At 39.3% G+C, this 15,944-nt stretch overlaps 1 protein-coding gene across 2 annotated transcripts in view; it reads right to left on the bottom strand.

The window, feature by feature from the left end:
• Window positions 1-15,616, bottom strand: part of ctnnal1 (catenin (cadherin-associated protein), alpha-like 1) — an 80,075-nt gene extending 64,459 nt beyond the window's left edge. Inside the window, exon 1 of one of the 2 annotated variants that reach the window (XM_065292474.2) lies at window positions 15,297-15,616. In XM_065292474.2, coding sequence (XP_065148546.1) covers window positions 15,297-15,392 — 96 coding nt within the window. In that variant the 5' untranslated portion in view covers window positions 15,393-15,616. Of the gene's footprint in view, window positions 1-12,732; window positions 12,994-15,296 lie in introns of those variants that run through there. The other variant, XM_073812787.1, reaches the window with a different exon arrangement.
• Window positions 15,617-15,944: the final 328 nt, after the last annotated feature.

The raw sequence follows: 15,944 nt of genomic DNA, 5'->3' as shown, positions 1-15,944 counted from the left end.
AATCCATGGAATGAAATACATTGTCTTTGTTTTCATAAGGGGCTGTGGGCTTGTTTTATCATAACAGGGTGTGTCCTGGCTATAGAGTCCACCTTATCCCTAGCATACTGTTACCTGCTGTAGGACATGCTGTATGTCTGGTTTTAATAAAGCCTGGTTTAAAAAAAATGGCTCTGGAAGCATAATAGAAAAAGGAAAGCTGATCGCTTTGCTGTGTGTGTGGTCTCAGAGGTACTTCAGTAAATACGGGAAGTTTGAAAAGAATAGGCGTACAGTACTGTACTGTATATCTCAGGAAGCAAGAAAATATATACTGATATCACTTCATCATTGTACCGTATCGTCATATGAATAAAAATAAAATGGTCACCTTGATTTTGCAAGTAGTAGTGTCTTTGATTTTTTCCTGCTTTAGTGTTTCTGTCAAACAAACACAATCCTAACCAATTGCTACACTAACATTAGGCCTTCACAAAATTTGGGGGGGGGGCTAATAATATTGCAATAGTTGCACTTTTTTTTCTGCTATGTGTGTTGCGATAGGACAAACACTGGAAGTTGTCACCAGATTACTTGAGAGTTTGAAAGGAATTAACAGCTTTGCATTTGAAACCATTCACATACTCAGTAACAATGACAAAGGCATCAGAAATAGATACTGGAGATACGCACATTAAGCTGTCGATGCTGAAACGGTATATTGTGCAACCCTAACTAAAATGCAGTGCAATATAATAGCCCGATAAATGGGTGTGCACACCAAAGCTTTAAACGTGACTGAAAAAGGCAGGTGGATGCCGACTACCAGCTTTCTTCCTTGAGGGCTTTGGTTGCTGTCGTACGATGTGGTGGTTGGTTGTTGTGATATTTGTCCCGTCCTCCATCACAGGATTGGACAGCCGTGTGAGAACTGACATTGACAAGCTGAGCTTTTCCGCTGAGTGCGGCTTTCAGTGCGGAAAAAACACCTCCATCTGCGGCCTTTTTTGAAAAAACCTGCGCTTCCATTGAAAACAACTGAAAACATACGCCTGTGTAAACGCTTGGGTGTGCATGCCCCTTAAACCCTAAACCTAGCCTTAAAATCTGGTTGAAGGGGACATTGTCCAAGTCCCAAAAGGATGTTGATCGAGGAACATCATGTCCTACATGGCAAAAACATGGTTACTCAATTCGCCAGCTGATTTCTTTGGAGGTTTTCCTGCTTAAATACAAATCAATACTGAACTCTTTCCATTTAATTCATTATCACCCAGAGCGTCTAGATGAAGACAGCGCTGCCGCCAAACTGCAATTATCATCTTGTTTTCTAATCATGCCTTTAAAACAAGCCAACAGAAGCCTTATACTAAAAGTTCATCCCTGGCGAATGAGATGTCTGTTTTTCTCCCTGATTTTGTAAAGTCATTTCAGAGAATTGTTTCTAAACACATTATAATGTATATAGTAAGGTATTGCTGAAACACGTTACAAAGACTGTGAACTATGCAGTACTGATTAGTGGAGACATTTTTCAAAACTTTTGTGTTCATGATTATTTGGGTGGGGCTAAAACGATGGTTTGATGACACACTGGAGCCACAGAGCATGGTCCCACCTAGGCTTGCCGCGATAGTCGGTGAAACAGTGATTACCGGTGCTTCAGCCTCTAACCGGTTAGATCACTTGCCCACCGCGACACGGTCTTTCATCGTCGTTTTGATATTTTCGTGTAATTAAATCATTTAGTTTCGTTTGAGAGAGCAAACACTAACAACTGATGTGTCTGCTGCCTGAATTCAGCGGAGCTGAACGCTCGTTCATATGCGATTTAACGCAGCATACGCAAGCGCGGCATTTAAACAATTGCGTAATTCAAAAGTGAAAGTAAAATGTGCACGTCTGTTTTGGTGTGTCCAGCCCCTAACACAATTGCGAGCATCCATTCAAGTTGAAAGAGACGACAACTTTCTCGCGAATGGTTTCAGTGGTGACAGCGGTAGAGAGTACAGAATACTGCTTATTTTATCTACTTGTTGATTTTTTTAATCATTCAAATTTGTCTGTGTGGTTAATAACACATTTTTCTGCACTGTGATATTTACGATCACTTTCACAGACTTAAAGCTCCATTAAGACAGCTCTGGTTCTTCATGACAAAAAGGCAGTGTTTCAGAAAAGCCTCAGACAATCAATTAATTTCAATCCAATGTTGTTTTCTGTCTGCTAATCCCCTAGGAAATCAATTAATGGTAGGCCTCGGCTGGAAATGTAATATTGATATGATGTCAGTGCCGGGTAAACATATTAGAAAATGAATGGAAGGGGGAAAGTGTGTGATTTCTGCAACCCAAGCATAACTGGCTAAAAAGACCGCTTTTCCCAAACACTGCCTGCCATGTAAGATTAACAGATTCCCATGAGTCCCAAACTCATGCCATTAATTGAGGCAATGCTGCTGTGTTGGGCTGGTCAAGACACTGAAATATGTGTTTTTAGGTTATATAATGTTTACAATTTGTACAGAAATCAGCCTACACTTTGCTATCTTACTCAAAAAAAGTATATCATTGCTTATGTTCTCCCAATGTTCTGTCATTACAAATTCACAAATTGGTTCATGGTTAACCACAGTCAATGTAGTCAGGGCCACTGTTAGGGAACACAACAAGGAATGTTTTCCCAGTCCAAATGTGCTATAAGGTGTAGCCTGGCCTCAAAGGAAAAGGGGCCCGACCATAAACAAAATTTGTCCTGGGCCCACAAATTTTACAAGCCTGTCACATAGTCCTCCAAATGTGTATGTAGGTCTGACCTATGGCCTCTTTCTTCTCCTGTCAACACAAAGTGAGAAACCCATTGGTCATGCATAAACATGTAGTCTCATTCACTCAGTGAAAGTGAAGAAACATAACCCTCATTGAGGAATGTAGTGACCACACCAGTGTTTGCCTAGACGAATGAACCTTTCCACACAGAGGCATCAGAAATAAGGCCATTAAATATAAAAATAGCTTAAACCTACAGAAGATTAGACAGAATATTTTCCTGAAGTCAAAATAGTGTGAAAAAGAAGGTGAACAATCAAAGATTGTTGCATGATGCTGGACACCAACACTACAACATACAAAACATCTCAAAGATCAAAGTACAAAAACACAATTTTCCCCCCGACAGTAACTGACCTGCATGAAATTACATGTAGTAAAAACAACCATGTCTGCTGTCACTTTTAGTATGAGGGCCACCTGTCAGTGTCACTAGTTGTGATCTTCTTCACTACCCTAGGGACAATAAAGATATAAAAGCAACTGCCCAGACTAATCAGATGTCAATATGTGTGCCCTCCGACAGCAACCAGACCATCTTGGACTCAAGTATACTTGTGGGAAAACGCCAGCTTGTGATTATTATACAACGAACTGTAAGTAGCATTTAGGAATATCTGTACAACAACAGCCAGAGTACAGTCAGAAAAAAAGGCTGGGCTGATGTGAGCATCATCAACATTAACAAGATCAGGATTTATCTGGCCAACAGAAGAGGTGTGCAGCGTGAATCCCATCAGCTCGATGCTGACATGATTGATGGAAGTAATTACCACAAGGAGCTGCATTTAGATCTTCCTAATGGAGGGAGCATCGAGGGATCCAGCTTCTGGGAGAATCAAAGGGATAAGCGCTCTCCCCTGCACTGTTTGTCACATGGAAATGTTCCCCTCTCTGTGCTTGCTTGCTTGGTTCCTTCTTTGCCTTTATGTCAAAACCTGAACTTTCATTTTTGAGCTCTGAGTACAGCCAATGTGCCATTCGCACAGCGCAGTTGGATATCAAAGGCGTTCTCACTGCATTCTTCGTTTTGACCAGGTGACACATGCACAAGCTTTTAAACACTTTAAAGTCAACTTATCCATGACGTGGTACGATCAAGGGCGCCACTCTTCTGAAAAGCCACTTTAATCTTAATAACTTAGCATCTTTCTACTGCAAAAAGGCTGTGAGGTAAACTAATAAACTTCTTTTTGTAGTTTGGAGTGCTTATTTTCCCAAAGACGTGTATGGTCTACCGAGCAGATTAATGCTTTTAAGGCGCTCGGCTGTGCAGTTAAAGAATGGTGGTTTTACAAGGCCTGTCTGGAAGTACAGTGGCCCGGCAGACAAAGGAGAGGTAAATGCTTTCACAAAAGGCCCTTGCACGGTGTTCAGGTATCAGGTGATTTATTTAAGCCCAGCACTGAGATCATTCAACTCCTGAAGGAATTCAACAGGTAAGAAAAGCCCTGGTTTGTGTTTAGACAGGCTCAACAAGAACACTATGTGCCGGAATAAGCCAAGGATCATTGGGTAATATTTAACCACAAGAGAAAAATATTTTTTTTTCTATAAAAATGTTGTTGAAGAATGGGATAGATATATATGAAGAGTTTGGTTACAAAACGCAATAAATCCATTTTGACTAATTTGGGTTTTCACATAGCATCTTTAGATTATAATAACATAAAAAATTTAAATCAATAATTAGATTTTCAAAGATTTATTATAAAAACTGATTCTTTTTCCGGCAAAATGCAATAAATCCATGACAAGTTTTTTTTTATGTCATTAATCAAAACACTTACTGTACTTTGTCATATCAAGTACACTGTCATTGCTGCTGTCATCCTTGGGATGTCGTCGCTTCATTAACTTTTTTTGACAGCGAACTGCTGTAAAATGTTTTGGTCCTGCTCGATTCTCGTTGACTTCGAGTACAATAATGGAAAGTTTTTCATAAGATCCCCTGGGGTCAATGTGTTAGCATGACAGAAGCTTGATGCTGTCGTGTGAGAAAGAGCAACAGCCGCCTTTTTTCCTTCGCCCAAGTGCCTCTTACGTAAATTATTCGATTTTGATGGCTTACGTTTCTTCCCCGCCTCAGAAAACCACCACAGGTTTATCAATGCCATCAAAATTATTATTTTGTTTTTGTTTGTTTGTTGATCACGAAGTACAAAGTAGATGAGGAAAACTAGGATTCTGGGTGTATTCAAAGCGCCACCATTATTGTTTACAATGCGTGGAATGGTGAGTGATTGTTATGCTGATTTATTGCATTTTGCAGAGAAGGATGACTGCCGTTTGTCGTGGTTTGGAAACAATGGAGAAAAGATGACAGAATAACACGCCGGATATCAGATATACACATATACATATTATTGTGACTTTAGATTTAAAAATTAATGACATTTCAACAGTTATCTTGAGGTCCCCCTTAATGGCCCTTTGCCTCAAGCATCATGTTTTAGTAATAACCCAGTCTTGACACCTCAGTGTCTCAGGTCAGAGGATGGATGACTTTAAAAAAATAAGATGCCTCATAAACATTTGGGCTCCTCCAGGCTGAAACTTTAGAATTACCAAACAACCGTGAGAAATTCTTTAAGTCATTAAAATCTCTGTCTAAAGTGAGAGATGGGTCACCTACAATATAGCCAGTCTGAAATGGCTCACCTCTGCTCATTCAGCTGTGAAAGAAGAAATTGCTATTCAAAAATATTTGTTAAACAACCATTAAACAATCCTGTTGCAACCGAACCCAAGCGAGTGAAGTGCTTGTTCAAGTTTTGTTGTTGTCCAGGGAGAGAATAAATGAGGCAATGTATAGTACAGAAGAATAATGAGTCTTCTGTAATGACTGTTAAGGTAAGTGGGTATTTGTCACAAACCCCTCACATTCCACAAACACAGCAACTTGAGCCAAGCACTATCTCTGTGCCAATATAGAGGGTGAAAAGATACAAATGAGTGGGCAACCTCAAAAACAAAGATTGATTATCTCAAAGTGTTGTCAAGTGTTATTTAAAGGTGCACTCTGTAATTGTTTTGTTTGCCGTGCTCTGGCCAATGTGTCTGTTGATTTGGACAAACTGACACCCGAGGGGGACTGATATGAGATTTTTTATGGCCAATGCTGATACCGATATTAAGAAAACTGTATTGCCGATTGGCCGATATGAGGCCAATATAACACAAATGTTATTACAGTAAATAAGAGACAAACAGAAAATTGGTGAAAGTAGTACCACATTTGTTATGCATAACATTTTTAAATATACCCTTTTAAAGTACTTAAAACATATTTACAAGACATAATTGATCCAAATGTGGATCTGACCCTTGAATAAGTGTGTTAAACATCCTTTTAAAAAGTGAATAATGATTGTTCATATTACTGTCAGACCTTGGCTTTACACTAGGGCTGTCAAAATTGCTCAAAAATGACGTTCGAATATTCTCCCTAAAAAACCCACGAATATTCGAACTATTCGAATATCTGGTTGCCCATTTTTTCAACGACGTTAACGACGTTTAACGACGCATTACTTCAATAACAGGACAAATTAATATAAAGAGACATAACTACTTCTATAGGTAGTCTATTTAAGTTTAAACATATTTGACAACGTATATTACATACACAAAACAAGTAAATTAAGAGACATCAAAATGATATGGTACCTCGGTTACATTGCTTGACAAAACTCCCTGATGCCTGCTCCATCCACGACACTGATCGGTCTCATGTCCTTACAAATGAACGAAATTAATTTCTCCGTTATGACCTCTTGTTGTGTTGCAGACAAATAGCTTGTGGCGGGCGATGCAAAGTGTTAAGACGTGACTGTTTAGCTGGAGTTCCACACATTGTGGTCTTGTACACACTGCAAACTTTCAGGAGTGACAACCGCATTTAAATGTGAAAATATGATGATTGCCACGGAGATAACCATAGCAACGGTCTGCCGTCTCACATGCTTATCACTCACAGCTTTGATGAAAATAGTTTAACAGCATTATGTTTTGCAATAAACCTCCGTCGTGTCGTTGTGTATTGTACGCATTTGTGAGGCTGCGCGCGCTCTTGCAGTGTTGCCAGGTCCTCGTCTTTTTTGTACTCACATACCATTTTAGCGCTTAACCGTTTATGGCTTTTGGCTCATGAAGCGATCAAGTTTTTGGTGTTGTTAAAATGTGACGGTGCCTGTCCCAATATTTTGATCTTTGAGGTAAAGTGTTTGGATTTATTTTGGTTTATTATTGGATTTTTCTTGTTCGCTGTTTTTTTTAGTGCAAGATCTGGCAACACTAGTCAGCAAACGCTTGTGCCTCTGTCATTCTTTGTACCGCGCATACAGAAGACTTTTCCCCCTTGTAATAATTTATTTCTTCAGAAGAGAGACCTGTCATGTCCATGATGCACGTTTAAACACTTCATTAACTAGTTGTTCATTTTGGTTATGTAGGCTACACACTATGCAAAGTTTCTGTAAACGCGGTTGTCACTGCAGTTTGCAGGAGTTAATGCGGTTGTAGAATGCGATTGTCAGTCCCGTAAATTACTTTCAATTTCTGCCATCTTTCATGCAAGACACGTCAACTTTTAACAGTGACAGACAGTGTGACTACTGTGACCTGTTCCTGAACCAGGCGCATTACTGCGCCCACTTACAAAGCAGACAGCCACGCCTCTACTACCGCGGGCTTTAAAAAAAAAAAATGTATTCGAATATTAATTTTCATATTCGAAATTCGTTTTTTTTTTACTATTCGAATATATATTCGAATTTAGAATATTCGTTGACAGCCCTACTTTACACTGAGTGACACTGTGTGTCTTTTTTATTACAAACATAAAATTTAAAGGTGCAGTGTGTAATTTTTAGAAGGATCTTTTGACAGAAATGCAAAATAATATACAAAACTTTATTATCAGGGGTGTATAAAGACATTTCATAATGAACCGTTATGTGTTTATTACCTTAGAACGAGACCTTTTTATCTACATACACCGAGGGTCTCCTTACATGGAAGTCGCCATTTTGTGCTGCCATTTTTCTACAGAATCCTTTATAGGACATTTTTTTACTAAGTTGTCTCCGACGATGACATGTTTTTCCAGTGGCGGCTACCGTAGCTTCTCTGTGTGTTTCAAAAGCGAGGGGTGAGCCGTGGACTAAGCCGTTGGTTGCAATTCGCAACCTCACCACTAGATGCCGCTAAATTTTACACACTGCACCTTTACGTAATAGAGAAATTTATTGGCTGATTGAAAAAATGTATCGGCCGATGCAGATAATACGGAAAGTCCAAATAATTTTGAAGTATTGCATCAGAAACAAGTGATTTCGAATAAAAATCTCTTAGTTCGCAAAAACATTTTTACGCTTCTTTGAGGTGGCTTTTGACTTGTGCAAAAAATAGTAAATGCAAATAATGAGAGATGGAAACATATTTGCCAAACAAATTCTGACATAGCGAACATTAAACCCACGTGACAACTTGATGTAAATGCACCTTCTTTTTTTTTTGCACATTTTGAAAAGATTTGCTTCACGTAATGGAAATCTATCTTTGACATTGTACAAATGCACCTTTTATGTTGCCAGCTGTGATAAATGTATTCCTGGTGACAGACTGTGTCTAGCAAATAAAGATAATAAAGATTACAGAAAGTAAATTAAGCTCATCATACGATCACAATATGTCAGCTGACCCGCTTCCAGTATAATAAAAATCTTCATCCCATTTAAGTGTATAATTTTAAGATACTATTTATTTCTTCATGTGCTTCATTTTTATTTAAGGCACTCAGCGAGCACACAATCTCTAAACTATTGCACTGCTATTGTGGCGATTCAACAACTACTGAAAGACTGAAAAACAACAGGAAGCACTAAACATAGCTGACATGTTCCTCAAACTGACAGCTTCTTTCCATGAGTATTACCCTTGAGCCCTAAGTTCAGTGATGACAGCGAGATAGCTAAAGGCAGAGGGAGTCCTCCTCTATTCCAGATTTTTCCTAGACTTAGCGCAAGCTTAGGAAGAAAGAATGTCATTAAACTATTGCAGTGATTAAGATCTCTTCCTGCTTAATGACAGCTCCCGTAGCCATGTAATGTAAATACAGCTCCGAACAAGGCCAAGCTGTCACTGATGCAGAAACTGAGTGGTATGCTGCATCCCTGATCAGATGGGCAACGTCTGAGAGCTGCCTTGAAAAGGTTATACCTGCAGGCTATGAATTACCAAATGCTGTTTAAATCAGACAAACCATTAAATGACTATGGAAGTCAAGGCCCCTGAACAAAGATTTTGGTTTTAGAACTGAGTGGTAACACGTTACCAAACCACTTCAAAAAAAAAATCTCAGTCATCCAGTAAAACAAAAAATATTTATCTTAATTTTATACAGTATACATATTCTTGAACATCTTTACATTAGGATCTTTGCATGTGAAATAGGTTCCTAAATACTTGTTTGAGTCACTTTATGTAGCATCTCTAGTCCTTTAAAGGCACAATATGTAACTTTCGTTACATATGTAGACGTACGGAATTCACAAGCGGAAAAACGACGATAGCTTGGACATTACATAATTGACGGCGCATTCACACGGGACGTAAGCGTTAACGCTTAACGGAAGGCTTGTCTGAAGCGTGGCCAACAGCCAATCACAGTGGCCGCTACACATGCTCCGTTCTTCCATAAACGTAATTGGCTGGCTCTGCCTAGGTTATTTGCATAAGGCGATCTGATTGGCTGACACATGCGTTGCCACTTGAAAAGTTGAGAAATGTTCAACTTCTGACGCAAGCAACGGCACTGACGCAACGCCGACGGATCCACAATTCAGTTCGGCAATGCATGACATCACCCATTAAAAGTGAATGGGAAGCGTTAACACTTACGCCGTGTGAATGCGCCGTAAGAGGTGACAATGACAAGGGATAAGCTATTATTTACAATTGTAACTTCTTGGGATAATGCAAGTACAAAACTGCATGAAATATATCATAGGCTTGCTATATAAGTGGTGCTTGAATATTTTTATTACAAAAATATTAGCCTTTAAAACGTAAGACTGGCTTAATGTGAAAAAAGCATTTCGCCCACAGCAAGATCTGTTTGTTATAGCTACAGATGATTCTGGCTGGTTGGGGGTTGTGGTTGACAATACAGCTCTTATCAGTTTCAGCTTCCTTTTTTTACACCTCCTCTGGTTAAGCAAACACAATGGGACACAAACATACATAGCTCAGCAAATGCACAGAACATGCCTTTGCGCATACGTACGTTTATGCTTACTTAACATGAGGCTTGCTTTGTTTTGGCACGGAAAGGTATTTGGCCCTGTAGTTCTATGCAGTTTACAATGAGCACACATTAATCCATCTTTCTTGACACATTCTCTACAGGAGGCACCAGGTTACCCCTCCTGCTTAGCTGATGTGTTATCTTAACTGTGATGTAATTTCCTCCTACACAAATTCTTTTATGATTACATCAAGTAGTGAAAGTATGGATCATTTGGCTTGTTTAAGTTGATTTTCTTAACAAATTGTCTTAAAGTAGAGCACACACACACACACACACACACACACACACACACACACACACACACCATTGTTTTGTTGTTTCAACCCATGGTTGGGTAAAATATGGACAAGTTTAATCAACCTATATGCTGAGTTGTTTTAACCCAAATAATTCAAACCATTGGTCGGTCCATATTTTACCCAGTTTTTAAAGTGTACAATATGTTTTTAAAGTACAGCCTTACAGCTCTTTAAAATACTTTTCTAGGTCACAAGGGGTTGCAAAGGCTTTGCATGTGAAATGAATGTGTGGCACGACTGTGTGCTTAACTGAACGTGCACAAATTCTCTCACCTTCATCACCTTTCAGAGGTTCACTTCATAACAGAGCAAAGGCACAGAGCTACAAAAGCATATGGGCTCAGCCTAATAAACAGGCAGGGAAAGAATTTTTAGGCAATTATAGCTAAAATCTTTTCCTGGGAAACAAAAGCTTAGTCCTGCAAAAAAAAAAGACAAAGCTTGCACAAATATGTAATAATAACCCTTACTTGTCACAGGAGTTTAAAGCAATCTGATTAGATCAAAGAGCTGGTAATTTCATAAATCCTGTCCTTGGCTTTGGCTCAAAATCCAAGACCATGGCACATACCGATACAGAAACTTTAAACTATTATAATGCTCTTTGTGCTTTTCTTCTTTGCAATAGTGTGTGCATTGAAAACATCAACTGTTTCAAGCAAGTAGGGCTGCACAATTATTTGCATGCGATTATCATGCTCATCTCGTCAGTAAAGCCAATTCCGTGCAAATAGGCATTACCCCCCTTTAAATGGAGTGGCATTTAGTACACAGTGTCGTAGGTCAGGCGATTTGTCCACGATTATGAACCCAATATTGTCTAGCTTGTCAGTAGCTGCATTTCCATTACCGTTCAAATTGCGCAAATTAAAGTAGCGATAGAAAATGCACCAAATTAAAACACGGCAATTTTGCATAAACTCCCATATATCGCCGAAAGGTTTCAACGCTCGGCTGAGGTGTTTTTTTAGGCAATTCAAACAAGAAATTTTTCACATTTACAGCTGATATGTGTAAACGTGACATGATTATACTTTAAATATGGTGTGGTATGGTTGATTGGGGGACAAGAAAGAGGAGGTGTTCATGCGGGGGTCACAAGAACCAAGTAGCACATGACATGAAAATACCACAAGAGCGATTCAGGAGTCGACTGCTCTGTATGCTTTCGAGTCACTCTCGAGGTTTTTTGATGTCATATGCATGCCGTTAAGCATGGCACAGTAAGAGGCCAAATACACTTGCCGGTTTTTGGAATAACTTATCGCAAGGGAACAAAATGATGTTTTAGTCGCATAACATCAGTTAATGGTCATCATTTCGCAAATAGTTTTTTGTCGAAAAAAAAAAGTTTTGCGCAAATCAGTAATTGAAATTCACAGGACTCAACGCAAATAATTTTTTATACTGATCCAATTGGATCAGTGGTTCAGGTTTTCACTTGCCCTGCCAAAATTTTCACCGGCCCCACCAAAAAAAGATTTCAGTGTCACATATTTAAAATAATAATTTGGAAGGCAAATATATTTGTATACATAACTATTTTTTTCATTATTTGTTAAGACAATTGGCAATTTCAAATGTAAAATCAAATTCTGAAATTTCAATAGTTCCAAGTATATTTTCAATAATTCCAGGTATATCAGTATTAACTGTGCCCAGAAATGGAGAACTCGTATCAAAGAAATCTTGTTGTAAGGAAGATAACGAACCAATATGTGTTGATATGTCTCTCGATGTGCTTAAAATTCTCTTCATTCATACGTCTCGCCATTAAGTTCAGTGGACCAGATGAAGGGTTATCGCAATATGTGCTGTCGTTTTTCTCGTGGTTTTGTTTACGGTAGTTGCTTGCTTGTTTGAAAAAAAGTTGTCTGCTTTACCGGAATACTGACGCCAAACTGTGCAAAACATTGCATTGTTTCTTTCAGCAATTTTTAAATAATAAAATGTTTGCATCCAAAATAGGGCTGCACGATGTGAAGATAAGTTGCGATGTGCGGTGACATTGTTTAATGTTGCGATGACGATGTGAGTTGCGATAAATATTTTATATTTTTTCATGTTTTAGGGGCCATTCACATGTCACGACTAAAAAGGTAGGTTATTGTCACATGACCTGCACGCTGCGCTTGTGTCATTCTGAAAAGTTAAAATGTTTTTTAAAAAAAAGCCTGGAATAAACGAGCACGTCGTACCGAGTGCGAATCGCGACCGCAGCGCTTCCAGAGCGCACATACTGCGCGCCTCCATTTGAAATAATGAACTTGAGCGCGCAATAGACGCAATAAGTGAATTACCGCTTCCACAGTACCTGTGTTTGCGGCGTCATCTCTCCTAAATCCAAAATAATTCCATGATAGCTGAAGTGCTGTTCCTTTTCACCAAAAGGTCTTCGTCTGACAACACATTTTCCTCACTCTTCTCTCCTTCCTCCGCCATCGTTTTTGCTAACAGGCACAGCGTTGCAACTGACACCTCACAAATCAATCTGAGCGTAGCTGACTTGGGGGTTCCCCTGATTGGCCTAAAAGCATGAACGCGCAAACCATCCGTGCGTCCCAAACTGCCTACTTCCATACTATATAGTATGCAAAGAGTACGAGAAGTAGTGCTTTTCGTCTACTATATAGTATGGAAGTATGCGGTTTGGGACATAGGGCACGTCTACAGGACAAAACGTGATAGGTCAAACGTTTATTACATGTGCTTACCTTTTTCCCTTCATTCATCGCATCAAGGCTGTCTGCTGCGATGTGTTCATCGCGTGAGTCATATCGCGATGACGATGAAAATTCGATGTATCGTTCAGCCCTAATCCAAAATGTTAAATAATTACGTTTTCATTTGTAAACATAATTAGATGGCGCCGGCCATAAATGTCTCTTTGCTCTACCAGCTGACGTAATACGCAACAGTATCCACAACATCCAATAAGGTAGCAGAAACTTAATGACATTGCTGAGAAGTTAACGTTGCCGATCCTTAAAATGTGTCCCGATGGTAACATCGAGTAAGAATACATACAGACAAACGTCCACAGGCAGAAAATGCATTTTAGTGACTGAAGTCAAAGCACTGGCCTAATCGTGCCAGTGACAATACTGTTTACTGGCCTGAGCATCTCTCAAACTGGCCCAGGGCCACCCGGCAGTCCATTATATTGAACCCTGATCCAGCTAGTGAACTACAGCTCTGTGTAAGAAAAAGTCGCTCAGTCTGAAAGCAGGTGATGGTGGTTTCCTAGAAATTATGGAACCGGCTTTACTGATGAGATGCGCATGACAAATGCATGCAGTTAATCGTGCAGCCCTACAAGCAAGTCGGGCCAAAAAAAGTCGAAGATCTCCACAGCACATTTTTATCTTTATGTACAATAACATTGGTATTAGGGCAGTTACTGTGGTTAAATAGTTGTGAGGTACAGAGGCCAGTTTCACATCAGTATGAAGCTGATGTGGGCCAACATGCAGAACACAGAAACACTGATCTTGGTGGGAGAACAGCATAAGAATTATTACACATGTGTGAAATTATAACAGATAACTGGGGGAGATCAGCTTGTGTGTGTGGATGCACATCACAATTGTGAAAAAAGCTTTCAAAACCTTCTCGCCACCAAGCTTATTATTATTCATAAAGAATCTGACCTCTGAACTCAACCACTGTCCTTCATACATTTTAAATGAAACTGGGATTTTACTGCTACTTTAAAAGTTACACATCATACTGTATAAATGCCCGTGGACATTGCCTACTAGCGATCTGACGCAAACAATGACGCAGAAGTATAAATGACTTCTGACGCGTAGCCTACGACGTAGAGGCTTTGGCGCAGAAATACAAATCACGCATATTCATCAAAGTAAAAAATCAAATCAGCATCAATATTGGAGAGGTTTCCAAATTTGGTCTCCATGCCTAACATGTTACAATTGTACTTGAAGCGTATATCCGACACCACAGTCAAAGAAACTTGGCATTTGCAGCCAGTCAGAGCAAAATATTTTCAATATATCTGTAACTGGTCAATACTTTTTACAGGGAGGACACAAACATAGTCAACTAGATGTAGTTGGGGGAAGGGTTATTGTGACTAAGGCTACTTTGACAATCCATTGTCCAGATTCCAGAAAGCTTTGAAAGAGCTCCTATTACCCAAAGGTCTGGTGAATAGCTGATTAGCATGTCTTCTAATACTGACCTTTTAGCCTCATTACCATCAGTAACGTTAGTCCAATAGTCAGCACCACTAACTACTGGAACAGTGACCTCAACCAAGCATCTCCTAATGTTCCCAGAAGACATTGCAACATTCATCTCTTTTATCACAGTACAAATCTTCAACTAATTGATCAATAAAATACTAATAATGTCAAATCTGCAGATGACTATTTCCAACTATTGCCAACTTTTTAACTTGTGTAAGTCAAGCCTCAAATCACAAAAGTGTGTGAGACTTTTGACATATGTCTATAAAACAAAACTTGGTGTGTCTCTCAAACAACCTGTCACAAAGTTTTGGTCCCGGGGGTTTTATTTGTTTAGCGTGTGGTCCTACAGAATATAATCAATTTCCTTGCAAAAATGTAGCAGGGTAACCATAGTTACCGCTAAAATACCCATAGTTACTGCAATAATTGTTAATTGAATTGAGACTACTGTGATATTAGTCATTTCTGTCATCAAACAACTTGACATTCTGCGTAAACTATCGTTTACATACTGTATAGTAGTGTGTTTTGTAAAGGTTCTCGTTCTGTAAATCTTTACACAGCACACGGAAAAGTAAAGTTTTTTATCTTTTGTTCCGCGGCATGTTTTCCAGTCCTGTACGTTTAACCAGTCGTGAAGTTTCTTTGATCCTGACTCACTCACCTGAGACACGAGCGGGATGAGTGTTTGCTCCACCGAGCGAGTTTGGATCTCAAGCCCGCAATCAAAGTTCCCACCGCCGCACGGAGACGAAGCCATTCCCGCCGGTCAGACCCTAATGCTCACGACAAGTCTCCGAGTTTGATACGAGTCTATAAATACTGCAAGCGCGTGTTTGGTGTAGTTTTAAAGCACGCGATTAATAGCATACGCTTCCACATGCACGGTTCTCCTCTGTGTTGTTCACTATTATCCACGCGCGCCGCCTCTGATTGACAGACTATACGTACATGCAATATACCTAACAACAACCACAGCACTGCTGCAGCCACCGGCGAGAGAGAGAGAGAGAGAGAGAGAGAGAGAGAGAGAGAGAGAGAGAGAGAGAGAGAGAGAGAGAGAGAGAGAGAGAGAGAGAGAGAGAGAGAGAGAGAGAGAGAGATTTAACTTTCTTACATTTGTACTTTTTCTTTGTTATAATAATACAATATAGTAATTGTTTTATTTTACAATATTGTTTTGGATCAATGCACTTCATTATATTATTTTTATGGAATTTTATTTGACATTTTAAACTAATTTTAATGCATCTTTAATCTTAAAATTCATTGCTTGGCCCTTATTTTCTTTACAAAAAAATATTTTGTGACT

Source organism: Paramisgurnus dabryanus, chromosome 19, assembly GCF_030506205.2.
Source record: "Paramisgurnus dabryanus chromosome 19, PD_genome_1.1, whole genome shotgun sequence".
NCBI lineage: Eukaryota > Metazoa > Chordata > Actinopteri > Cypriniformes > Cobitidae > Paramisgurnus > Paramisgurnus dabryanus.
The sequence above is the reverse complement of the archived record's forward strand: the minus strand, read 5'-3'. Positions and strand labels throughout refer to the sequence as shown.